Genomic DNA, 25079 nt, shown 5'->3' on the forward strand with positions numbered 1-25079 from the left:
CACTAGAAAAATAGTGGTTTTGTGGATTTTTTTTTTTTTTTTTTTTTTTTCCTTTTTTTTTTTTTTTTTTTTTTTTTTTTTTTTTTTTAAATAAATGAAGACATTTACAAGGACGGTTTTCTGGACGTCAAAATGTGCTGTCATGAACCAGAAAAACATTCGCCTCGAGTGAGATCATTTCACTTTCCCACCTTCATCGTTATACATCGTTGTAGGAAGAAAGTATGTGTACGTCACGAGCGTGCCGCATTTCAACTCACCGATGAAGTCATTTGACTTGCCAAGGTCGTAGTCCCACACGGTAACCTCTAACGTCTTGGCGGCCAGCTCTGAGAAGGAGATTTCGTAGAAGAACTCCTGACAAGAAGGGGCAAAAGGTGAAGCCATTATTTCTCAAGGCGGGTCTGCTGTGTTCGTGAATGAGGCAGCATGATGATGATGATGATGATGATGTGCGAACATTAATTGCCTCCGGATGCAGCAGTGTGTGGCCGAGGTCTATAGGAGCCAAAATGAGCCTTCTCTTTGCATTCGTGCATTCAGCATCTCAACACGGACAGTGTACCTCATTAAACTCCGGGTTGAGGGTCTTTTTTATCACAGCGGTTTTGTGCTTAGACTTCTTCTGAACATCTGGCTTGAGGTACCTAAGAGAGAGAGAGTGTGACAGCGTCATTGTCTTCTTCGAATTGTCCACCGGCTGCAAGGAATAGCAATGATTTTGCTAAGCTGATTTCTTATGGAAAGCCAAGCGGGTTATCTCTGGAATTTCTGAGGCGGGACTGACTCTTGCAGTTCTCGACCGCTGCAAACAGCACCTATGTAACTCTTGAGCGATAGTTAAATTAATACTGCTCAATTTTTGAGGTTTTGTCGTTTAAAAGGCACAAATTCTGATACAGCTGGTTGGGGGTGAACAGATTAGTTCATGAGATTACTTCACCGGTCGCCTCATCGCCAATTTTCGTACATCCCGTCTTCCACTCGGCCTGTTTTCACTTTTAATTCGCCCATGTGGCGCCGACGTCAGATTATTACTTAGTGTGGAGCACCAAAATGACCATCCAACAACTCAACAGTCTTCATACATCTGCGCTAGTTTGACAGTACGATAATAAAATGGATGTGGATGAGAATAGCGGGGAGTTGCTTGTTGTGTGAATGTTGTTATTGTACAAATACAGTTTTGAGAAAAAATATTCGGTGCCGGGGCCCCTCCGCCCCACCCCTTTTATACGCCACTGCCCCCACATGCGCGCCATCGTCTTCACCAACGCCACAGATTGCATTAGCACCCCCCTCCCCACCTCACCCCAGTATTTGCAAGCCAGTTGGAAGGAGCACGGCTAAATCTCTTACTCAGTTTTCCACCCACGGCTCGTCCGTCGTGTCTGCGAGCGTATGTTCCCACACACGGGCAGACACAACAAAGCCTCTTGCGAGAAGAATTCTGATGCTTAAGGCCAGCGATCGCAAGCGTACGTGTCAAACAAAACAAAAAAGGTGGCGGGCGCATCGCCGCGCACGAGTGGGATGCGAAGGCCCGCTCGGCTAGAGGAGGCAAAATGTGGATGCGATATGCGTGTGAAAAAATATTTGTCAGCTTTAAAAATAAAAGAAAAATGAGCAAATTCCACTATTTGTTCATTAAGTATTGCTTTGTTGATTTTTGATTTGTTTGCCAAACTATGAGGAGCTTTGCGCATTAATCAATGTTTGTTTGTTTGTTTGGAGTCAAATCCGCAGCCGACGCGAAATGCGGACTCCCATCTTTAATTTGTGCGGCACGTGTGCATTTGTCAAGTCGCGTGTGGGCATGACTGCGGGTTGTTTGGCGATCCGCTCGTTCCAGGAACAAGCCAGAAAGCCCCCGGGGGGGGGGGGGGGGGTGTAGCATTAAGAACATTTCCACGCTCATTTGTCTTCTTGCTGTCAGAGCGCATCAGTCAAGCGGAGGAATCTCGCTAACCTCGCTGACACGTGCGGTATTCCTTTCCCTTTCGCCACTGCCTAATCAAACGGCGGGGGACTTTCGTGACACTAACGACCCCCACCAAACTCTGGCGTCTGCTCCTTGGCGTGACCCTAACGTTGGAGTCCATCACTCCGTTTTTTGAGGCCTGACATTCCACATGACGCCGCCATCGTTAACTTGATGAATGAACGCGCGCTGCCGACGTCTCCCGCTGGTGGGAAAGCAGCCGTCATCTGTCGCCATTATCTTGTTGGATCGGGCAGTTATTCGCGAGTGACGGCTCCAGGTGATTCGGGGGGGGGGGCAGTCTTGAGACCCTTTCTGTCCTTTTGTTGATCGTGTAACTTCTGGGCTGGGCGGATTAAAGCAAGGAGCATTCAAAGTGACCACGGTGCGTTTTCTTACGTTTTCACGTAGGGGTCGGAGAATCCGTTGACGTCCATGGCGGCCAGGTGGGCGCAGCGCTTGACGCCCACGCACAGCCCGCCGCGGGCCCCCTCACCCGGCCCCTCGCCGTCGGCGTCGACCGGGGGCACGTACTGCAGGCACAGCAGCAGGCGGCCTCGCTCCTCCAGACTTCTCTGCTGCTCCGTCTCCCACTGAGGACGGCGAGGAGACGGACGACACACGAGAAGAGAAGCAGAAGGTTGAGCCGCAGGAGCCCCGCATGGAATCAAAAGTAATGCAAGCGCACAACACGGGCGGCGACTCGAATTCTGACTTGATATGTCCCCGACGCGCTGTAAAGATACGATGCGGCTCTCGTGCTTTCGTGATGTCAAAGTCAGGGCAAAAGGTGTGTGATGAAACACGGTTTGGAATAAGATGACCCGTCTCAGAAGCCAAATACGTCACTACTGTATATGTCACTGGTATAGATGCAAAATCCATTTACAGAACGAAGTTCTCTAGCCCGACCCCAGACTGGATGATCTTATTTGCTGGAGTGATAACAAGAACCCCCCTCCATTATTATTCACTCCACCACGGGCTGTATATATCTATTTTCTTTTTTTGTAGTCAGATCCTGATTGTCGTATCGAATATCCAAGCCCGAATCAGTCGATCTTTGCATAAGCCATCTTTGATGCATGACACAGCTGAGGTTAAAAGGGCAAAATCGTGGGACTTTGGTCCTTGGTAGCCTCGCATTCCACTTTTGTTTTTGTTTTTTTTGCAGATCCTCTTCAACATTTCACAAATTGGTTGGGAAAGTGAAATGTATTGATTGGAAACTATAACAAATCTTGATTGCATCAGGTGTAGCCTGAGTCGCGAGTCGTATTGATGCATTTTATGAGTTCAGTCCTCAAACCTGCCGGGGTTAGTTTTGATGTTGACAAAGAAGAAAAACATATTGATTTTGTATGTTGGGCTCAAATCCTATATTGGTGTGTGTGTGTGTGTGTGTGTGTGTGTGTGTGTGTCTTTGTGGACTAGCAATAAGATTTTTCAATGACAGGCTTTATTCTGCGAGTTTTCAAGCATTTGACTGTTTCAGTGCCAGCAACAACATACAAGGTGTGAAAAGTTGATGTGGCAATAAACCACCTCCCGAAGGGCACTTTCACGTCGTCCAATGCTGACAATGATGGATGCAACTCCAATTGCATCTTTGCTTCATTTAGTCTGCTTTAGAGTGCCTCGATGTTGGCTGTGAGTCACATGCACGTCATTCAGAAGAAGCTGGAAAAAGTCAGGAGTTGGAGGACATGCCTTTTTCTTTGTTATTTTTTATTTTTTTCCCGTCAGTCTCGAGAGCCAGCATGTCAACTGGGGCATTTTTATAGAATGCTAGATAAAGTAGCATCCATTTTTCCAGGTCATAGCAGCAGTAGTATGTGATTGACAGTTGAGCGGGGCATGGTTTCAGGTCATTTTTCACGATTTTGGAAACTCATTTGAATATCGTTGGGCAATTTGCACTCATTCAAATTTGGCACGGTTGTTCACAATACTCTTCTCTGTGTTCAATTCCAAGACACGTTTATTAAAAATCAAATTAAAAATCGATTCGGAAGAGGTGAGAAGCTGTCCGAGTCCGAGTGCAGCGTGTCGGCCCCGAGTCATATTAATTCTGTTTATGGCCGCGGGCTTCGGTACTTTTTACATGGATGGCCGCAGACTGTTATCGAAAGTTTTGACACCCAAGCGAAGGGACGGAAAAGATCCAAAGTGACAGGTGGAAGAAAAAGGGTGAAGTGGGAGGCCGTGACTCAGCCACTTGGCCGGAAGCATCCGCACGTGCATGTTATTTGCGGGTATAGTCATATATGGGAGTGCCATCCCTGCTGCAAAAGCTCTTTTGGGGTTTTCTCGTGAAAGCCGAAACAGTCTTTCCAGTCTCTTGCCTCCTCGGTATCGCTCCGTCTCTCATTAAGTCTTATCTCCAGGCGAGAGCGGGACACACAGGAAAGTGATCAATATGCCGCACGCCCCACATTCATCCTCCCTTCGCTAATTGTCTCCCTGGCTTCTCTTCTCACAGTTCCATCCTCCTGAAGTTCTCATATTTTGGGAAAAGGGAGGGGAAGCGAGGGCTTTCGTCTGACTGATGGACTCGACAATGACTAATTTGCAGCGTGTGTGCGGTAATGAAACAGCTCAGATCTTCGCAGGTCGATACCGAGTGACTCATTAGGGAGGCACAAGCAAATAGGCATCAACGGCCGTCGCGGCACGCTCACGGACCAATGGGAAATGATTTGCTTTTTGTGGGGAGGGAGCGGACGGATGTCGCGAAAAACAATCACTGCAATCAATAAAGCACCTTGGTGACAAACATAGAGGACCAGTGAATTATCTCCACTACAAAAAAAAAAAAAAAACACCATCACAAGGGCCAAAGTGCAGCGGCGTAGTAGTTCTGACACCAAAAACTACCGGCAGACTTGCCAGTCACGGCATCGCTTCCTCACTTCGCAAAAACCAAACGTCTCCAATGTAAAAGTCGTGCGCGTCAGCATTAAATGCGGCCGCCACGTGGGCGCTTCGGGGGAGGGTCACCGAATCTGGCCCGGCTCAAATCTCTTTGATCTTGTACTAAGTTTTGCAAGCTACTTTTTATTTCTTCCCTTCTAAATATGTTTGGGTATTTGATTTCTCAATGCTTTTGAATATTGTACTGCAAAGCACATTGAGTTACCTTGTATATGAGACATGCTATATAAATAAAGCTGCCTACCCTATATGGTAGGGTTTGACCGATTCATCGAGCGGCAGATTATAAAGAAAATATTTTTTTTGGAGACTTTCTTCAGGCGTGGGATTGTTTTGGACTGAGACGCAAATGTTTCGAACAAAATACCCAGTTGATGAGAGAGAGTGACATGTGTTGGCATCCCTGTATCTAATTTTTAAAATCTTTTCAAGGTGTTATTCGATGAATATCGATTCTGCGGATGATGTACTGTACGTGGCACAACGGCATGCTGTTGTACTGGGTTTTTTTTTCTCGAGTTTTGATGGGTTCTCTAGTTGCACCGTGATTGTGGTGGCATTACGAGGTGGATTAAGTCCTGTACCGCAAAGTCCCCAGACTCCCCACTGAAGTCGTGCGTTAATTGCAGCCAGTGCATTGCTCGCGGGTGCGTATGTGAGCGCGACTACTCATTTGTCACTCCTTGTGATTGACGCGTGATCAGCCCGGGCCGGGCTCAGCCAAAGTCGGCCGGGTTGCGGCTTCACGATGCCGAACGTGGCGAGCTGTATAGAAAGAGCCCAGATACACAGCCGGCGTCATTACCTCTCTCAGGTAGCAGGAGATGCCTCGGAGTGCCGTGCTCATAGCCGTGGGTGAGGGCAGCTGCAGCAGAGGGGAGGGGGAAAAAAATGACAAGAGTCAGGCCTGAGGAATGGCTTCCTTGGAAAACACGACGAGGCACGCGTCAGCGTCATGAGACAGATGACAGAGACGTCCGAGGGCCAGTCTTAACTGCAGCCTCCCAACCCACTTTGACATCTTTATCCGTTTTCTCCATCGCGTTGAGCGGTTTGCTGCAAACGTTAGCACATCATTGTTGTTATTTCAATACAAGAATACTCGTAGCGCATTTTATGCGGACAGCTAAGTTTTCCAACCATGTTATTCTCTTGTCAACCATGTCTCTCTCTTCTTACTAGTTTCCTTTTTTTATTTTGCTGCTCACATATGGAGATAAAATCATGCAATTCGATTTTGACTACTTTTTTTTTTTCTCAGATTAATGTCATTTTATTCTGAGGTCAAAACGTTTTTCTTCTTTCTGTAAGCGTGATACACAACTAAGGAAAGTAGTGAAAGGCAGGTCAGTAAGTAATCGAGAATTTAAAAAAAAAAGTTATACGGGTAGGTACGTAAGTAGGAAATGTAGGTAGATAAGTAATAAAGGTACATTGGTAAGCAAGTAGTAAAAGTAGGCATGTCAATAATAAAAGTAGGTCAAGGAGGAAGTTATTCAAGGTGGCAAATTTGGTATTTGTGTGCACTGGGTGGAACCGTCCCTCCCTCTCAGCGTGTATTTTTCTTCTCACAGGAGGTGGGTGCTCCAGACAGATGTTGAAGTGTTTCGTCTGGTCGGGCTTCACGCGGCGCAGGGCCACCCGCGACTCCCCAATGAACTCGTTGTGCGTCAGCTTGTCCTCATCGCACACGGACACTCTGGAAGCGGAAGAAAGAGGAAAATAGAAAATGAGAGTGGAGGAGGAGGAGGAGCAGCAGCAGCAGCAGCGCATCAATAAAAGGTAGAAGCTGATGAACGAAGACTGAGAATGTTGAGGATGTTGGTCATTGTAAGGCAAAGAGTGCCTGTTTTGATTTCATATAACTTGGCGCTTTGGGCTTTGACTTTAATTTGTTGCGTGACTGAAAACTTGCATCTCAAATCATCCGCGCCCGTTGAAATGAATGCAAATTGCACGGATCTGTTCTGGTATCTATCTAATATATCAAATTAATGCGAGTACAATCCATCTTTATTTAGATAGCACGTTCACAACAGCTGCAGGCGTGACAAAAGCGCCTTTCACAGAACGTTTTGGACATTTGTACAAGGAACACTTTCATGGCTGTGCGGATAGAGAAAGTGTATCCTGCCGGACTGAGTCGATCCTGATTTATGGATCCATCCCGGTTTTACACCTGCCACCTGCACAAGGCCTAAGTGGAAGGCAGCGGACCGGTGGAGGAAGGTGGCGTGTTTGCAATCAAAAGCAGCCAGCGAGGCGAGCGAGGCCGCAAGGAGGGGATGGAGGCCGGGCACCACGCGAGATATTCATTATAGTCTAACAGTGCCGGCGAGGTTGCGCATCGGGCGATACGGCCGCTCAAGAGAAGCGGCGCTGCGCTTCAGATGAGATTCCGCCTTTTAAGAAATCCAAAATAGGGATGAGACCAGCAAGTATGATCTCTCCCGTGCGCTTATTTGTCTGAAAACTCCAAAATGAATGGCGACAGAAGGCGATGATGAAAGACGTGATTGCGCAAAGGGAGCCAGATGTCGCTGCGGGGCACAGGTGACAAACCTCGGAGGTAATATCAAGTCAAGTAGCGCACATTACAGACACTTTGGGAACATTTGGAAAGGGCAACGGGAGGCGACGTGCTGATGGATGGCGCCGATGTGCGAGACGCAGAGAGTCAAGGGATCGCTGCGTCCGCCGCTCCGACGAATGGGGCAGCGGCATAACAGAACATTCCTGGCTCGTCTCGAAATGCAAAATGCTCAATTGTTCCACACGCTCTTGAAACTGCGATGCCTAAAGTAGCCCACGGCCAATTGTACACAATGTTTCAATTCTATAGCCCAAAATATACCGTAAGCTATGTCAAGCAACGCTGTATAAAAATGGCACCGTAAACACGATGACACGTTTCTAAACGATATTCTCTGACAGATTCGCCTCGCCTGACTCTGCTTCCTGCAGAGGGGGAGATTAAACGCGTAGGTGGGGGAGTAAAAAAAAAAATTTTAAATTGCATCACAGCAAAACTGAGTTCTGCTCTTTTGTCACATTTGAATAAAGCAGCCGAGCAGGAATGGGATGATTTGCTTTTGTGTCCGCGTTATAACTTTTTTTGCGGGGGGGAAGAGAATCTGCCTGATCATATTTTCGAAAGATTGAGAATCTCTCAAGGTTTTATCTTTGCAGGAAAGCGTTAGGGCAACATATTAGGCAGCGCTGCCCGACGTGACAAATGATCATCTTTTATTTGCATCTGGAAAAAAAAAAAAAAACACAAAACCTTTCCGAATGTAACCATATTCTTCTCGTTGATTTATTCACAGCCATCGCATTCAAATGTTCAGAACACTGAACGCTGTCTTCGGGTTCATTGGAGTTGACCTTCTGAACAGAACGACATTATTTTTTACGGTAGATATAAATTAGCCGCGGGGATTGCGGATAACCCTCAATAAGATATTGTGACATTTGCTCCGGCCTTGAGAGAGCTTCCGCCTTACCAGAGCGAGACAATGTCATGATCAGGCGAAGAAAACATCTCTGTGGTACGAAACGATATCTATCTTTGCTTGCACGTCAAGCATACGGAACGTGACTGACTTTGTCGGAAATGAAGCCAATTTATTCAAACGCAGCGCAGCGAACCTCCATTGATCTTGTATTTCAGCTTATGTGGCTGTACCCCGATGGGATCCAGCCTGTCACATTTTAATGGGCTGATATAAGGCCATAACGTAAGACTAAGCCAAATACAAATCTAAAACGCACATTATGGCGCGTGTGGGTATGAAGGGACCAAAAAGACTTGATTCAACAGGCCTGGCGTGGTCGGTCCATCTTGCCTTGATAGTCTGCCTTCATTTCTGCATGTTGACTCGATTTTTAACGATGGCATTTGCAATTTCATTGCAAGTTTGAAACGAAGCTGTCCTTGGAAAAGACAAATGGATTCTTCCCGTCCAGGTCAATCAAAATGATTACTTTCGACCGTAGCAAACGAACCGGCATGGCTGAGAATCCATTGTCATAACACTCGACCGTCGTGGCTTCTTAAAATGACATCCAAATCAAAAGATTGCTTTTTACTTTGGCTTGATTCTGCTTGCTTTTTTTGTGTGATGTGCTCTGCTTTGTGTTGGACGAGGTTTTGGATGATGTGCGCGTTATATTGCATGAAATCCTGAATGTGGATGCCACGTTGAACAATGACTTGTCAGTTAAAGCGCGTGCAGGCAAAATTGGGAGCTGGTCTGAGCCATTCAACTGAAGGGGTGAAAATCGCTCATTATAGATTAAAAAAATAATAATAATAATTAAGCGGCTGTAATTTCATTTTCCCAAATATCAGAATCGGCATCTGCCTCCCAAAAAATCTGTATCGGCCTACTTATAAGGCACACGTCGTCATCTGCCGCCCTTGAGACCTCCTCCGCCGACCACAGTGTCACAGGTCAGTCATCCCCCAGGGATTGTCTGTCGATCCCGTTTAAATTCTACACGGGCAAAGTTTTAGTCGCACGGACGTGACGATTCCCAGCTTTTCTCACCTTTGGTGGTGGCAGGGGCTCTAGGAAATGAAAACACCCCGTGGTGCTTAAGCGTGACCCCAATCTGTCACAGCCAGACAAAGGGAGGGGGAATGAGCGGAGATCTTCACTGATCCCGGCGGCCAGCAGCAGCAGCCGCGGCGGCGGGGAGCGTGGGAACGCAGTGTAACGCAAGGCATAAAAGGCCTTAGAGCACGGCACGCGGGGGCTGCCATCCAAACGGGCCGCAGGACGGGAACACTCACCGCAGCGTTTTGCGATACATGTCCTCCTCAGTGATGCCGCAGTATGTGAGCGTCTCGTTCCACACCGGGTTCAAAGTGTTCCGGACTGTCTTGGTTTTCAGTTTGTTGGCCTGCGGAATACCAAAAGAGAGTCACCGGCTCGTGTTCTGCCAAACCTCGTCGGGGGACACCGGGAGAGATTTGGCAAACCAACGCAAAGGCAGTTGCAATCGTTGGGCCCGGTCGTCTTACTCGCGCAGCGCAGTAGCGTACTACTTTTGATTGCGCCGCAGTTGGCCAAAAGTGGCACTCGTCGTGGTTCTTTATTCAATAGAAATTATTTATGACGGCAAAAGCCGAGCATTCCCGTCGCTGACGTCGTTGAGAAAGCAAATGAGTCCGAGAGTGCACTCCATTTTCAAATGATTAATGACCACGCCATTCCAAATATTCAATTTCCTTTGGCATAATCAGGCAGGTTAGCCAGGGACAAAAGATTGCCCTTAGCTTGCACGCAAATCTCCCACGCTATGACTGGCTCCTGATCAATTAGCTCAAAACAAGGCTGACAAGATTGCGACCTTGCAGGCTCCCGGCAAAAGGTGCAGCTTCACGTAGGGATCAGCCAGCCCGTTGAAATCCATCGGTTTCAGACCCTTGCGGAGACAGAGAGACAAAGCACAATCCGTGAGGGGGGGAAACGAAAGAGTGAAGCAGAACGTTTAAGCGAATGCCCGGAACAGTCCATTAAGGGACGAGCCGACGGAAAGGTGCAGGCTTCCTTTTGGAGATTGAATTTGCCCCACGCGGACGGCGCCGGCGGATAGATGAAAAGGTCTTAGCTACGAACCTCCATCGATGAATTATTCAGTCGGAATTTGACCCGGACAAGTGCTTCTCAAACTTTTCACGCCAACGGCTCGGCTTCGTATCATCATCGTGACCAAATGGAGTTCGAAATTTCACTCGTCCGTATTGCGCGAGTACCGCACCGACTCGACACGAGTTAGCAAACGTCTCTTCAAAACTGCAGAGAGGTGAAACTTGAAACGGGTGAATCATTCAACCGCAACGGTGATCTTTTTTGTTGGCCTCCATCAACACGTGACTGTTTAATTCCGATGTTCCGGCCCGGCGCGGGCGTCTTTTGAACGCATCTTTTCCAAATGTTCCCAACCATTTGCGACGCTTTCATGCGCCCGGTATCGACATTTTACAGCAACGCCGGCGGCTCTGTGAGTGTGCGTCGATCATCAAAGTGGCGGGCTTTGGGCCAAACAAATCCGATGCTTTTCATGTGTTCAAATGACATGCAAGCGCCCCCAAAAAAAGAAGAGAACAGAAAAGAGTCACGTTTGATCCCGATTGGATTGTTGCGCTTGTTTTTATTTTGATGTCGAGTACATGAATTCAGGATGGGTCGATTTGTGTTTCCCAGCTTGTACAGCGGGACCTTGGAGTCGGACTCAAATCAGTTTTGCCCATTGAAATTCATTCAAATGTCATTTATCTGTTCCCTCTCCCACCCCAAAAAACAAAAAAACAAAGCGCAACAAAACATGAAGTTGTTTGCCTACCTTAGCTTTGAGGACAGTGCAGTGCAAGGAGCTGGTGGCTCGGTCATACAGCAGGTCAAACTCCAATGTACCCAAAGATGCTGTGAATAGATCACAAATGATTTTTTTTCTTTTTTTTCCATGCGATTCCTCTTCACACCTCCACCCGTGTGGCTTATTCAAGGATTAAAGGACTGCGCACGATCATTCATCCCAATTTGAAATAATGCATGAAAGACTCCTTCACACACGTGCACGTTTTTTTTTTTTAATAATATTTAAGGCAATGACGCACGTTGCCTGCGGTGAGGGCCCAGAGGGTTGAATGTGATAGAAATCTTCAATTCCAAAATAGTCGCATGTAGGCTACGTCACACTTGAAGCTGTGATGTTCTTCTTTGGAGCGTCGTGGTACAATTGTGACACATTAAATCATGTCGGCAGCCGTGACGTTCTTAATTAAAACCATATCGGAGCATTCTTGCAGCGGGAATGAATAGCTTAAGCAGAATTAGTGTCCTTTTTGTACAAGGTACAACTATATTTTTGACGAATTTTTACTTCTTACATTTCGGCTTGCTACTTTTTTCAACCTTTTGCGGCTGAAAACTCCACATAAATAGAATGAGGTGAAGTCACAGTCAAGTCCTTTTTTTTTTTTACTTTTGTCCGTGTGCATTTCGGAGTTGCACCGGTACTTCGACTTTTTAGGACATTACTGATCAGAAAATATATGCGCTGCTGCTAAAAAAAAAACAAACAAAAAAAAAACCTAACCAATCCAACTCTCTCTGGGGCCGCGTACCAAATTGGGGCCACTGATTGGCCACCACCGTTCTATTGGAGCAGTGCTTTCTATTTTTATTGCTCCAGCATCTTGTATGTGACTCACTGTTATCGTCGCTGTCACAGCTGTCCACCTCGATGGAGGTGTCGATGCTGCTCATGGCGGACAGTGAACCCCCCGCGCCGCCGCCGCCGCCTCCCGCCGCTAACAAGGGCGACAACAGGCCGCCGCCGCCTCCTCCCACTGCGCCTTGACCCGTGCCGCCGGGGCTGAGGGCTGCGCTGGCCCCCGTCTGATTGGGCGAGATCGGCTCCGAGAAGGAGGAGGTGGGCGACAGGCGGGGGAAGTAGGCGGAGATTTGACGGATAGGCCGGATGGGTCCCGGGCAGACGTCGATGGCCATGTGCTCCTGGATGGTGATGGCTAAAGTTTTTCCTTTCCGCACGGTCATTGGGATGAAGGTCGAAAGACTGAAAGGGAAGAAGTCGCGTCACAACTCAATTCATACAATACATCAACTCAATTTTCCCCACTAAAATGGATTCGACTACCGTTATTTCATTCCAAGTCACCGAGGAAGAGGACATCAGCTCACCACAAGCTCCAAATATATTGTTAGGGCCTGACTGTTGTGGATGATTATTTATTTTTGGGGGTGTGGGGAGGCCGATGCTGACTCTTACATTTAGCAGAACAAAATTCTGATAAAGAATCTATAATGAACGAGAACTTCTTTTCAGTCGTTAAAGTGTACAACAACAAGCAGAATATTTGACAGTTTTACAATACTTGGTCCAATACAAAAGAGAGAAAAATCAGCCAAAATTGGCTGATTTTTGTCGATTTTTTTTTTTTAATCATCGCTTAAACGTCAATATCTTTGCTTTATGTTGTAAGCTGTTTAAAAAAAATAATAGAAAAAGGCTGATATTGGCCGATTAATCTGTCGTGTTGTAATTAGCAATGTTTTGTTTGCACATGCCTTTAGATGTTATATTTGTGAAGCCCATTGAGCTACCTTATATAAATAAAGCTACAGAAATAAAGCTGCCTTGCTTTCCCTTCTGAGATTGTAAAAGCCATAATTCATTCAGATATTAATTCTTTTCCTACTGTTTATTCTACTCAGGATGGTGGCAGAGCTGGAGCCCTTTCCAAATGACTTTTGGCGATACACACCGGACCGGCTGGCAGCTAATCACAATCACACCTACAGGTACGGGCAATTAGCGTCCACCATTGTGCCGCCAACCGTTGTAATCTTCCCAGAAATGTAATTAGTGTGGTCTTACATTACTGTGTTACAGCAGAAAGTGACAGTTACACCATAGTTGTTAGTTGTGTATCATAGTTGTGTGTCTGGCGATTCCCAATATGGGGGAATTTCATGCGGATGAGGCTTTTATTTGCTCGCAAGTAAGAATGCGGACTGCTCACGCGCTGCAATAATGACAAATGTCACCCAAAGGAAGGAAGTTGTAGAAAACAGCAGATGGTGGGCTCTCATTTGCATTTGCGTGGACGACAGTGGAATTCGCTTGAGGCTATTGGGGTAAAAGATGAAGCATTACGCTGAGCAAATCTCTCGCCCCCAAGCCTCCATCCTGCTCGATCAAATTGCAGCGTCTCATCTGAATCCTCCAGAAACAATCAGGCGATTATGGGATGGAATCTATATCGCTGAGCCGGTCCTCTTCAGCATAATGGCATGACGGTTACGTAAAGTTGTGTTGGCAAAGCGTCGAGTTGACCACGACCGGGCCGACGCGTCTGTTCCCGTCCTTAAATAAACAAGAGGGGGCCGCGTTGAAAAGATCTGGTGGCGTTTGTTTTCTAAAGATGGAACGCAGCTGGCCCCGGCGGGGGCGTTTTGTCTTCGGAGGTTGATAAATCCCCCTCTGGACCACCCGCAGCATCCATCGATTGGAGGCGAGGTGTTATATCTCTGGACTTTAGTGTGTGGGGGGGGGGGGTAGCTGGAGACTTGGTGAGTCACACACTTTCTCACAGTTTTGGCAGGCCTTGGCATCAAAGAATGGAAGCTGTCCAAGTCGCCAACAGAGCACACTCAGGCGACATAAACAGAAGTGATTGATTGTGTTTTGGGAAAAGATTTACATGCAGATAATAATGATCCGGACCAAAACGAACTCGACGCTCCCATATGTGATATGCATTTCAAGACAGTAGTTGGGAAAACTGATGCGGTGTCAAAGCCAATAACAATCTCTTTACTTTCAAGAAAAATGCGGTGAAGCAATCATGTGTTCACATTCAATCGGAAGCCTTTGCAGTCGTCAGGGAAGGGGTGCAGAAAGCACACGGCTCAGAAAAGATCTGTCTATGATTGTTGACCTTCCACGCCATCGCAGGGTCATTTGTCACAGAGGCTCAACCGGTCTCTGCGCTGCGAGCGCAAACAGCGGGCGACGTGCATCAAAGCTCATTCAGCCAGCGTCTCCTTGGCTGACGATGAAACAATCATCAGAGGCCAACGCCGGCGTGCCAGCCCCAAAAAGGTCTTTGACGTATTCGACTGATACCCCGTTGACATCCGTTTTAGTCCCTAAAGCAGCACTAGAGGCGCACTGCACATTCATTGGCCCACCACATCATTTTACTCATCAAATTCTTTTCCATTATTTTAATATATATATATATACGGTGTGGGACAAATAAAGGATATCTAATCTAATCTAATATTTTTTTTTTAATGTTGGGCCAGCAACGCAAACAAATGCAACGGAACTGCCGCGCAGTGTGCGGCGTTGAATATTTGCTAGTTTTGCTGCTATTCAAGATGAGAATTGCAGGTGAAAAGCGTAATGTGGCAGGTGATACGGCCAATCAAAATGCCATGCATGCTGTATCACATTCGCAACAAAAATGACAGCGATCCATCTAGCCGCCACTAAGTTCTATTTATACACGAGCATTTTACCATAGTGCTAAACGACATATATTTGTGGCTAAAAAGCAAAGCGTGTAGGGTCTGTTACCCAACTGCATGTCAATCGATAGGGCTAAGAGGCCTGACCATTTTTACCGTTTCAACGGAAGCAGTTTTAAAACCGGATAAAAGCGAATGATCAACACGTGTCAAGCATCTCATCGTTTACCCCGCAAAACACGACTGAAACTGCCCCAGCGAAACAAAAAACCCTGACATCGATGTTCAGTAATGAATTTCAAGGCTTGGAGAAAAACAAAAATGACAGAGAGATTCATTTGTTCTGATTAGAAGATAAATAGAAGTCTAGTAAAATGTGACAGGAGGTGCACAGAAATGCCAGTGAACATGCAGATTGCATCAGTTCATTAATGCACTCAGACAATGCGGCTGGTTTTCGCAGGCGTGTGCGTGCGCTGAAGTGATGAGCATAGTCAGTGGCACATGTGGCTCTGAGCCCACATGCAGTCGCAGGGCCTGTTGGCTCGCAGGGAGGAAAAGCAACAACAACAACAACAAAAAAGCTGGCAGCGCGACGCTAATTGATCACTCTCATGACGGCCGCTTTCATCCTGTCGTTTCATCCTCACATCGGGATAACTCCTCACTCACTCTTTGAGCTAAAAAAAAAAGACTTCAATAATATGGAGGGAGATACCTGGCTCAGCGTAAAGATCATTTTCCATTCTCTCAAGGAACAACAACAATCATGCGGCGAAAGCAGGTATCACAGCGACTGTTTGAAACAATACGTCTGGAAAGGTCTCTTGTATACATGAGGAAGTAAGTGTGTCTTTGATATCCACCTTTAGGTCCATGTAGCCGGATTCTCTTTGTCCTTCACTCGAAACACAATGCTTATTCCATTCGTCGTGCATCATAACATCTAAATGTTGATGCACCGTGTTTGCTTTGAACTCTGTGCTCCACTAATTGCCCAAAAGTTCAGTCGTTCATCTATCATCGTGTTTGTTTTTTTTTTTCTTTTTCTCTTCGCTCTGTGGTGCTTCCCGCCAGGGGGTCAAGAAACGCCACTGCTCGTATCCTTAATTGCGGACCAAGAGCGCACTAGTTCGTGGACCTTCAGCCCGATATCAAGGATATCTAAAAATAAATACTCAAACAGCTTTCCATCGTGTCTGCTGCATCCAACTATCATTTTTGTTCTCGTCTCATCCCAGGATTCCACTCTTGTCTAACTTGACTGATTACATCTTTGATGCAATCAAACATGAGCTATCACCCCCCCCCCCCCCCCCCCCCCCACAAAACAGGCTCAACAGTCTAATCAGTCATTAGTCAGTATTAAGTCATGGAAGCAATCCATGTATGACTGTGGAGATTTTTCTCCTCTGTAAACATGTCATGATGTCGGCTGACCCTTTGCATGCCACTTATATTGAATAGTTCCCATACGCTGAGGATAATGATGCTCAAGTTGTGCGCAGCTGCCGCGGCAGCAGCAGCAGCAGCCCTGTGGCTCTGTAGTTTAACAATCGCTACCGTATAGATGCTGAGGAGTATATTTCTGCTCTCCATGCCTCCTCCACCTCCTCTTCTTTTAGCGCCTTCACTTTAAATTAGACTCATACCGCAAGCGTGGACGACTCCCCCCGCTCGCTCCTCCTTTTAAATCCGTATCTCTCATTCACGCTAAAGTCACTTATGTTTGTGCACCTGCAGCGCATATCTGAAAATGTACCCCCCCCCCCACATACACATCCACACACATCTTCACCTTGAAATAAGCAGCTGTCAGTCACATGCCACAAGTTGAGTGCCAGCCAGGGCTACTGGAGCTGCAGCGCAGCGAGCCGCCGTCAATTCGAGCCAAGTCAGGGATGAGTACGTAAACTTCAACCTGTGTGTGTGTGGTGGAAGAGCAGCCGAGGCACATCTGCCACATGTTGCACCGGTTTAAAGAAGAGCATCAGCCGGCGTCTCGCCTCGCATCGTTCCGACTGGCTCGTCAGGCAAAATGATGATGTGTGCGCAAATGCGACGGTAACTTACCTCAGAGCGATTGTGAAACTCATATAAGACAAGAAGAAGAGGTTCAGGAGGAGGAGGAGGAGGAGGGATTCCGGCGCAGCGCAGCCAGGGAGACTAACTAACAGGTGGCGGAGAGAGGAGTGCAGAGTAGATGCAGCAAGTGGAGGAGGAGGAGGAGAGAGAGAAAGAAAGAGGAGGGAGGGCTCGTAGGACCCGAATGTTGGGCTCACGGCGTTGACGGTGAAATATTAAAAGTGTGCCCATAGATCAAGTAGTGATGAGAATGAGGAGCTTGGGAGGGTGCATGAGAACAACATGCGGGAGGAGGAGGAGGAGGTACTGAAGAGGAGAGAGAGAGAGAAAGAAAGCGACAGACAGCGGGGAGTCATTTCTTGTGTAGCACGTGTGGCTTCTCGCAGACACACTCATACGAGATAAACACACACACACACCTACACATGTTTTGGGAGGACAATCCCTTGATTAATGTACAAGCATTTGTCCCCCAACCTTTCGCTCAGTGACGTGCTGCATTATTCGAATATTATTCAGTCGATGAAAATAGCTTTCGATAACCCCAACCCAAGCCAAACACCCAACCTGCTTTCAACAAATGACCTCTGACACGACGACAAAACCCAGAAACCAAAGACAATCCCCAAAGCCTTGAACCTGATCCCAAAACCAGAACCTCAAAATGCACCCCCTAAATTTGACCCCAAACCCTCCATTTAACCCATGACCACAAAAAATCCAAAGTCTTCAGCCAAGCCCAAAAAAGCGAACGCAAACTTTCAACGCGAACCTAATGCAAGCCAAGCCTCGGACTGATCACTTGGGCGCGTTTTGAAACGCACATCCATTCGTTGTCACGCTCGCACCGTCGCACTTGTTGTTGACCCACTCCCACTCGAGCCGGCGTCTTCGTTCGGCTGGACGCAGTCCTGAACAAAAGCAGCCCGACGCGGTCATCTTTGCGCCGTGACACATTCGACGCTCGGCCGTTTGACAATGGGGGTCAACGATCCATGCTGAGTCGTCCTCCCGCAGATTTGCGCCTGCCCTCAACTGTCTTCGCGAATAAATTCACCACTGGGGATCGGCGCCCGGAGTGACCAAAACACCGGAGGCCACGTTGAAGGAGGATAGCGAGGAGGGCACCAAGCTTCAGGCTTTTTGACACGAATTGAGCGCTACCTCCCCAGAATGCAAACGCTTTCATTCATTTAGCCACAAAGTCTCACACACACATACACACACACAGGTTTTGTTTAATTAAACTTAAGTGCAGTCTGAAAAAAAAAAATGGCCACCTCATTAATTCTCCCAGTCACCCAATTATGTCCCTTTTTGCATGCACACTTATTCAGCCTAGTCTAGCCGTTATTCGTCCTTTCAGAGAGGCGTGAATAAATCCAAGTTTGACGACAGACGTGAGAATACACCGAAACAATCAACGGTGGCCAAGTTGCACACATCACAAAAATTCATCACGGTCCACCAAGGGTTTAATTCTTTCCACGCTGTGTCGATCACACATTTTTGTTGTTTTTCTAGTCTGTTAGGTGCGGGTTGTATTCAATATATGGCAGTTCCAAGATGCAATTGTTTTGTGTCAAATGTCTCCTCTTTGGTCTTTTAAGCAAAATTAGGCATATTCTCTCTCCCCCACCCCACCCGACAAGTAATAGTTGCTCCATATAATTAGGCTTCAGCGTTCTCGAGTCACTGTCAGTGATCGACAAGCGGAAACGTGCTATTTGTCCCTGCATACACCAATTAGTGTCTTTGTGGACTCATTTGTGTCTTTTAATAGCATCTTTTTTTTTAGTGGAAAACATTACGAACAATGAATGTGTTTTCCGACTTTTTTTTTGGTTTAAGATATTTATGCTTCCCTTTCATGGCGTTCCCTTGTGGCTCTCTCTGCATCCCCATCTCCTCCATCCTCTTCGTCCTTCCTCTGCAGCCGAGCGTAGAACACACAACACGCGCCTGCCCGCACACCAGTCATGTATGTTTTGCTTGCACTGAAGTGATGCCATGGCCTGGACGGACACGCGTGACTGCGTTAACATGATGGTGTCATGCACAAAACCCTGCAGAGCAAGATGACAGCGCTTCACACACACACATTTCCCCATCCCCTTTATATTTTTAGTGTTGGGCGGCCTCCGTCGTTGCGGCTTTTTATCATTGCATATTTGCGTTTTTTTTTTTAAATATATGTCTGTATGTTTATAACAACTGAAGAGCTCATTACAAATGCAGTCAATGTTAAAGTGCTCCCCAAGGGATACAAGCTGACAACAGCTGGGTAATGATTCGACATACATAAGTAATATATGGCCCAAATTATTATTGTTATTGTTCTTGTTATTTATTTATTTATTTATTTTTTGGCTTGCCGATTAAAAAGAAAAAAACCCCAAAATCAGATCAGCGCACTGTATGGTGGCTGTATGGAAGCCGTTTGGGCAGATAGTAAACGTTTCTTCCCAAATAGAGACTTCAGTTAGCGTAATGCTAACACATAATGGGAAACACCTTAAACCGGGCTAACGAACGACACTTATAGTCTGAAAATATAACAGTACTGACGGGCCGAAATCCTTGATCCTCTGCGAAGACACAGCTATTATTGCTGCGTTTCACTGAGTCATTTACAGTCATTGTGGAAGTCTCTCCGACTGTGTGTGCTCTTAATGATGCCCTCAACGTCAAGCACCGCTTGAGCGTCGGCCGCCATCAAAAAGCCATAAAAAATGGAGATCACATACAGTGGCAATTAACGGCAAACTTGTATTTCAGCGAAAACGCGACAATTATGCTGATTATTTTCTGCCCGAGCTACCTCCCCAGAATGCAAACGCTTTCATTCATTTAGCCACAAAGTCTCACACACACATACACACACACAGGTTTTGTTTAATTAAACTTAAGTGCAGTCTGAAAAAAAAAAATGGCCACCTCATTAATTCTCCCAGTCACCCAATTATGTCCCTTTTTGCATGCACACTTATTCAGCCTAGTCTAGCCGTTATTCGTCCTTTCAGAGAGGCGTGAATAAATCCAAGTTTGACGACAGACGTGAGAATACACCGAAACAATCAACGGTGGCCAAGTTGCACACATCACAAAAATTCATCACGGTCCACCAAGGGTTTAATTCTTTCCACGCTGTGTCGATCACACATTTTTGTTGTTTTTCTAGTCTGTTAGGTGCGGGTTGTATTCAATATATGGCAGTTCCAAGATGCAATTGTTTTGTGTCAAATGTCTCCTCTTTGGTCTTTTAAGCAAAATTAGGCATATTCTCTCTCCCCCACCCCACCCGACAAGTAATAGTTGCTCCATATAATTAGGCTTCAGCGTTCTCGAGTCACTGTCAGTGATCGACAAGCGGAAACGTGCTATTTGTCCCTGCATACACCAATTAGTGTCTTTGTGGACTCATTTGTGTCTTTTAATAGCATCTTTTTTTTTAGTGGAAAACATTACGAACAATGAATGTGTTTTCCGACTTTTTTTTTGGTTTAAGATATTTATGCTTCCCTTTCATGGCGTTCCCTTGTGGCTCTCTCTGCATCCCCATCTCCTCCATCCTCTTCGTCCTTCCTCTGCAGCCGAGCGTAGAACACACAACACGCGCCTGCCCGCACACCAGTCATGTATGTTTTGCTTGCACTGAAGTGATGCCATGGCCTGGACGGACACGCGTGACTGCGTTAACATGATGGTGTCATGCACAAAACCCTGCAGAGCAAGATGACAGCGCTTCACACACACACATTTCCCCATCCCCTTTATATTTTTAGTGTTGGGCGGCCTCCGTCGTTGCGGCTTTTTATCATTGCATATTTGCGTTTTTTTTTTTAAATATATGTCTGTATGTTTATAACAACTGAAGAGCTCATTACAAATGCAGTCAATGTTAAAGTGCTCCCCAAGGGATACAAGCTGACAACAGCTGGGTAATGATTCGACATACATAAGTAATATATGGCCCAAATTATTATTGTTATTGTTCTTGTTATTTATTTATTTATTTATTTTTTGGCTTGCCGATTAAAAAGAAAAAAACCCCAAAATCAGATCAGCGCACTGTATGGTGGCTGTATGGAAGCCGTTTGGGCAGATAGTAAACGTTTCTTCCCAAATAGAGACTTCAGTTAGCGTAATGCTAACACATAATGGGAAACACCTTAAACCGGGCTAACGAACGACACTTATAGTCTGAAAATATAACAGTACTGACGGGCCGAAATCCTTGATCCTCTGCGAAGACACAGCTATTATTGCTGCGTTTCACTGAGTCATTTACAGTCATTGTGGAAGTCTCTCCGACTGTGTGTGCTCTTAATGATGCCCTCAACGTCAAGCACCGCTTGAGCGTCGGCCGCCATCAAAAAGCCATAAAAAATGGAGATCACATACAGTGGCAATTAACGGCAAACTTGTATTTCAGCGAAAACGCGACAATTATGCTGATTATTTTCTGCCCGAGGGACTGCGCGATCAAAGAGGGTAATGCCAGCTGAACGCCTTGTTGTGCGTCACTGCGAGGAAACAAATTGGCAACAATGTGAGCAAAGTGTTTCCGCACGTGCACGTCCAGCATGCGCGCGACCCCCCCAAGCAATACACGAGCCTCGCGTATTGCCGGGGTGCACTTTCAGTAAAGGCTCGACAATTAAAAAAGTGATTGATCTTCATTGTTTTGAGGACAGTGGGCTTGATTTGGTCCCAGCGTTACAAAACCAAACATCAAAGTTTTACTTGTTGTGTATTCAAAACAACCTCATAACTGCCTTCTTCTGGTCCACCAGCTGAATGCCACCACCACAGATCGTCATGTTTTGTACCACAAGCGTGACCACAGAACAAATCCAGCTTGAACCTCAAGGCACCACTATAAAGGCAACGGGTCTGTTTCGTGAACCAATCAGATTGCAAATTGGCTCAAAGAGTTTTCATTCATGACAGACTCCCTTTATTTATTTATTTATTTATTTATTTATAATAAACCTAATCAGGTCGACAAAATTGCTTTTGGACTTATCTTGGAAACGAGAGCCAGAATTGATTTTTTTTAGCACTTTGATTTTTGTTCCTTTTGAGAGCACCAGTACTGCGGTTCAACCAGTCCTTGTGCGGCAAATTAGTCACGGTCTGTTTGTGTTGCAGCAGCTCACACGACGGCGCTGAAGCGTTTTAGAAAGACGAATGGCAGCAATTAGTCTCATAAAATATTCTGCTGAGAGTGCGCCTTTTCGCCGCTTGCGCGTCAAAGTGCTTGGATGGATTGTAATTTGTGCGCGCCACAAGTCATACTGGTTAGCTTCCTTCAAGAAGAAATGTGTTTGTTTTCCCATCCGTGGTTGTAGCCATGTTGCTCATGACGACTCCCCGCACATAATTTATGCAAATCCTATGAGCCGTACACTTACACACAACAAAAGGGGTTCGAACTGAAGCTTACAATGTGTCTGAATAATACTTTGCTCCAGATATTTACATGTTGACACCATCGTGCAGGGCGCTAACACAGCCACGCATGTCAAGAGCCGCTGTGGCTAAGAAAAGCCTCCACACGAGTGCGATGATACACTCAAGCACTACTTTGAAACCAACTACAGTACTACTTTTAAGCAGCATTATTCTCGCATATCAAACGCCATCGCAGCTCCCAGCAGCAATAGAATCAAAAGAAAGGGGGGACGGTGAAACAACTTTGAAATTGCAACTCAGAAGGTGCAAAAAGCACACGCCGTCTCGTGACATGCAAATGCTCAAAGTGGCAATTTCGGAGGTCGGGCTTTGTTGCTAATGCGAGCGGAGGTTTAAATTGCAAAAATGTTCTTTTTTTTTTTTTTTTTCTTCTTCAAATGAGAGCACGCCGTCGAAAAAAGGGCAAACGCGCAGCCTCAGGTGATATGTGGCCTGCCGCCATTTGGATGCAAAAACACTCCAAAGGGCATTAAAAAAAAAAAAATGTTTTCAGTCTGGTGTCTCGGTGAAACTATTATACAGGAGGCGTACTTAGAAATACAAAAAAAAAAAATCCCACAAATGTTTTAATTAAGTCTGCACAAAAATGGTTCTCGCCCAGGGCTGGTTAATCTTATACAGAGTAAAAAAAAAAAAAAGGATTCATTCTCTCCCTGGCCGCGAGGCAAATTTTTTTTATTTTTTTCTCAACTCGCTTCTTGTAATTTTGCAACTTTTATTGTTTGTACATGTGTGTGCGCGTGCACGTGACAGATTTGTGTTTGAAGCTCCGATGGCGAATTTGATATGCAAATCAGACAAGCGTCTTTAATTTACACCGTGGAAGATGACAGCGCGTTGAGGAACACATCTGAGGAACTTGAAGGCTTTGGAGAAAAACAGTTCGGCTGTCAGCTGAGCATTCTCAGGTGTTTTTTCTACACGATTTCAGACATTTATTGTCATATTTGTGATTATTATGTCCAGTTGTGAAAGAAAAAGAATTGTCTTGTCAAAAGCTACAAAAGGACCCCAAAAAAAGGAAGCTCAATTTTCCCAATTTTATGGTGCGCCCCTCGAAGTCATGATGCTTTGAATTTGCCACCCGCAGATTCAGGGATGGCACAACAAGCTAGTGGATTGACTAGTCTAAGGTATATGCTTGTTTGTTTGTTTGTTTGTTTGTTTTCTCTTGTTGTTTTTTCTTGACTTTTCATAACTCAAAACATTTTATGTCTTAATTTTTCCATTTCTCCCTGTTGGCAAAAGACTCACAGCTGTAATGTTCTGTGTTATGCTTTCACTCGAGTGAAGGTTTTGGGCAACAAATGGTTTCCGTTCCGGTGCTCGGTAAATGTCGTCCCTGTGCACGTTTTGTTTTAACGTGTGCCTATTTTGTGTCTGATTATAATCCGCGCTCCTCGCACGCACAAATATTTCTGCTCGCTATTCAATCCCCAAGCTGATGGCCCCGATTGTTTTCTGCCATCCAGTTGCTAGGAAACACCGGAACTGGCGGCGGCGCTCGGCTTCCCTGAGCCACGGCGAACGAGGACGCGGGTGAGGCGACGAGGTCGGGAGGTTCGGAGCTGACAGTCAACGTTGAAATGAACCGACTTCCAGCGGTTATCACAACACACCCCTGTTCAAAGGCCGAGCTTGTGTGATTAAAGAAAATGAAAGCAGGTACAGTATATCATATATCTTTATTGTGACATTTAGGGCTGTCTAAGAGCTTTTTGTCATCTAGGAGTCACTTTTACGTTTTATCACTGTTTCACACGACAATTGTGTGTTTCTGTACTTTGTGCATGGACTTGAAATGTCATCCAACTGTCGAATGATCCTTCTCTCACCTGATACCTCAGCTCCAAACTCATTGACACTCACTTTAATGCCGGCTAAAAGTGGACACATCAGCTGTGGGAATCAGTCGGGCATTGGCGTTCAACAGCTGCCCATGCCCATCATGGATGCCGGCCATGTGTGTCGGTATGGGCAGCAAGTGCTGCCCCATGGAGCTCGGGAGCCATTTGAAGAGCTGCTCAAGCTGATTTTAAATGTCACTCGTGTGAATATTACCTTTCCTTTTAGCTTGAGATGAAAAAAGTTGGAATGTCTCACCAACAGACGGCAGCCTCTCTGAGGGAGGGAAGGTGATATTGTCATGGCAAAAAGGTGGCAGACACTTGCGTTGTGTTTACAGCGCTAAAAGGTGAAGAGGATCAAGCCAAATTTCACCATCATGGAATTGTAATGTGACAAGGAATGGTAGTGATATTCTAATATCTATCTTGCGACATTGGCCCATGACAAAAATTAAATTTTGTCTAGAAAATAAAACATACCGGTTAGGAGGAGGCTTCTACCGAGAGAGCAGATTTATATATGACTGGAGTGTGAAGAGGACCCTCGCAGCTGAAGCTAGAGGTCAGCCATCTTCCGTTGCCCACCAGTATTCACAACCTTTATATTTCACTGACACTTTTCAATGAATGTTTTATGCTAGAAGGAATTGGAGTCTCTCAAAAAACAAACTTGACTGTTTGCATCGACTATCGAGAGTAGATTACCTCAGTACTGGGAATTGTGAATTAAGACAATAAATGTGATTA

General features: G+C 46.0%; 1 protein-coding gene and 1 long non-coding RNA gene across 3 annotated transcripts in view; one reads left to right on the forward strand and one right to left on the reverse strand.

Moving 5' to 3' along the window:
• The window catches only part of LOC109525019 (double C2-like domain-containing protein alpha), a 19615-nt gene extending 2239 nt beyond the window's left edge, over positions 1-17376 (reverse strand). Inside the window, exons 1-10 of one of the 2 annotated variants that reach the window (XM_019885278.1) lie at positions 16996-17376; positions 12138-12502; positions 11267-11346; positions 10271-10345; positions 9711-9820; positions 6488-6614; positions 5721-5780; positions 2381-2574; positions 566-647; positions 261-357 (exon numbers count right to left, since the gene is read on the reverse strand). In XM_019885278.1, the coding sequence (XP_019740837.1) occupies positions 261-357; positions 566-647; positions 2381-2574; positions 5721-5780; positions 6488-6614; positions 9711-9820; positions 10271-10345; positions 11267-11346; positions 12138-12502; positions 16996-17018 (1213 nt within the window). In that variant the 5' untranslated portion in view covers positions 17019-17376. Of the gene's footprint in view, positions 1-260; positions 358-565; positions 648-2380; positions 2575-5720; positions 5781-6487; positions 6615-9710; positions 9821-10270; positions 10346-11266; positions 11347-12137; positions 12503-13494; positions 13854-16995 lie in introns of those variants that run through there. The other variant, XM_019885361.1, reaches the window with a different exon arrangement.
• On the forward strand, positions 6653-25071 carry LOC109525705 (uncharacterized). The gene is made up of 3 exons (XR_002170203.1): positions 6653-6697; positions 13162-13248; positions 23958-25071. It is a non-coding gene; the product is annotated as an uncharacterized LOC109525705 (long non-coding RNA).
• Positions 25072-25079: the final 8 nt, after the last annotated feature.

The sequence above is a fragment of the Hippocampus comes genome, unplaced genomic scaffold (assembly GCF_001891065.2).
Source record: "Hippocampus comes isolate QL1 unplaced genomic scaffold, H_comes_QL1_v1.1 scaffold330, whole genome shotgun sequence".
In the NCBI taxonomy this organism is placed as follows: domain Eukaryota; kingdom Metazoa; phylum Chordata; class Actinopteri; order Syngnathiformes; family Syngnathidae; genus Hippocampus; species Hippocampus comes.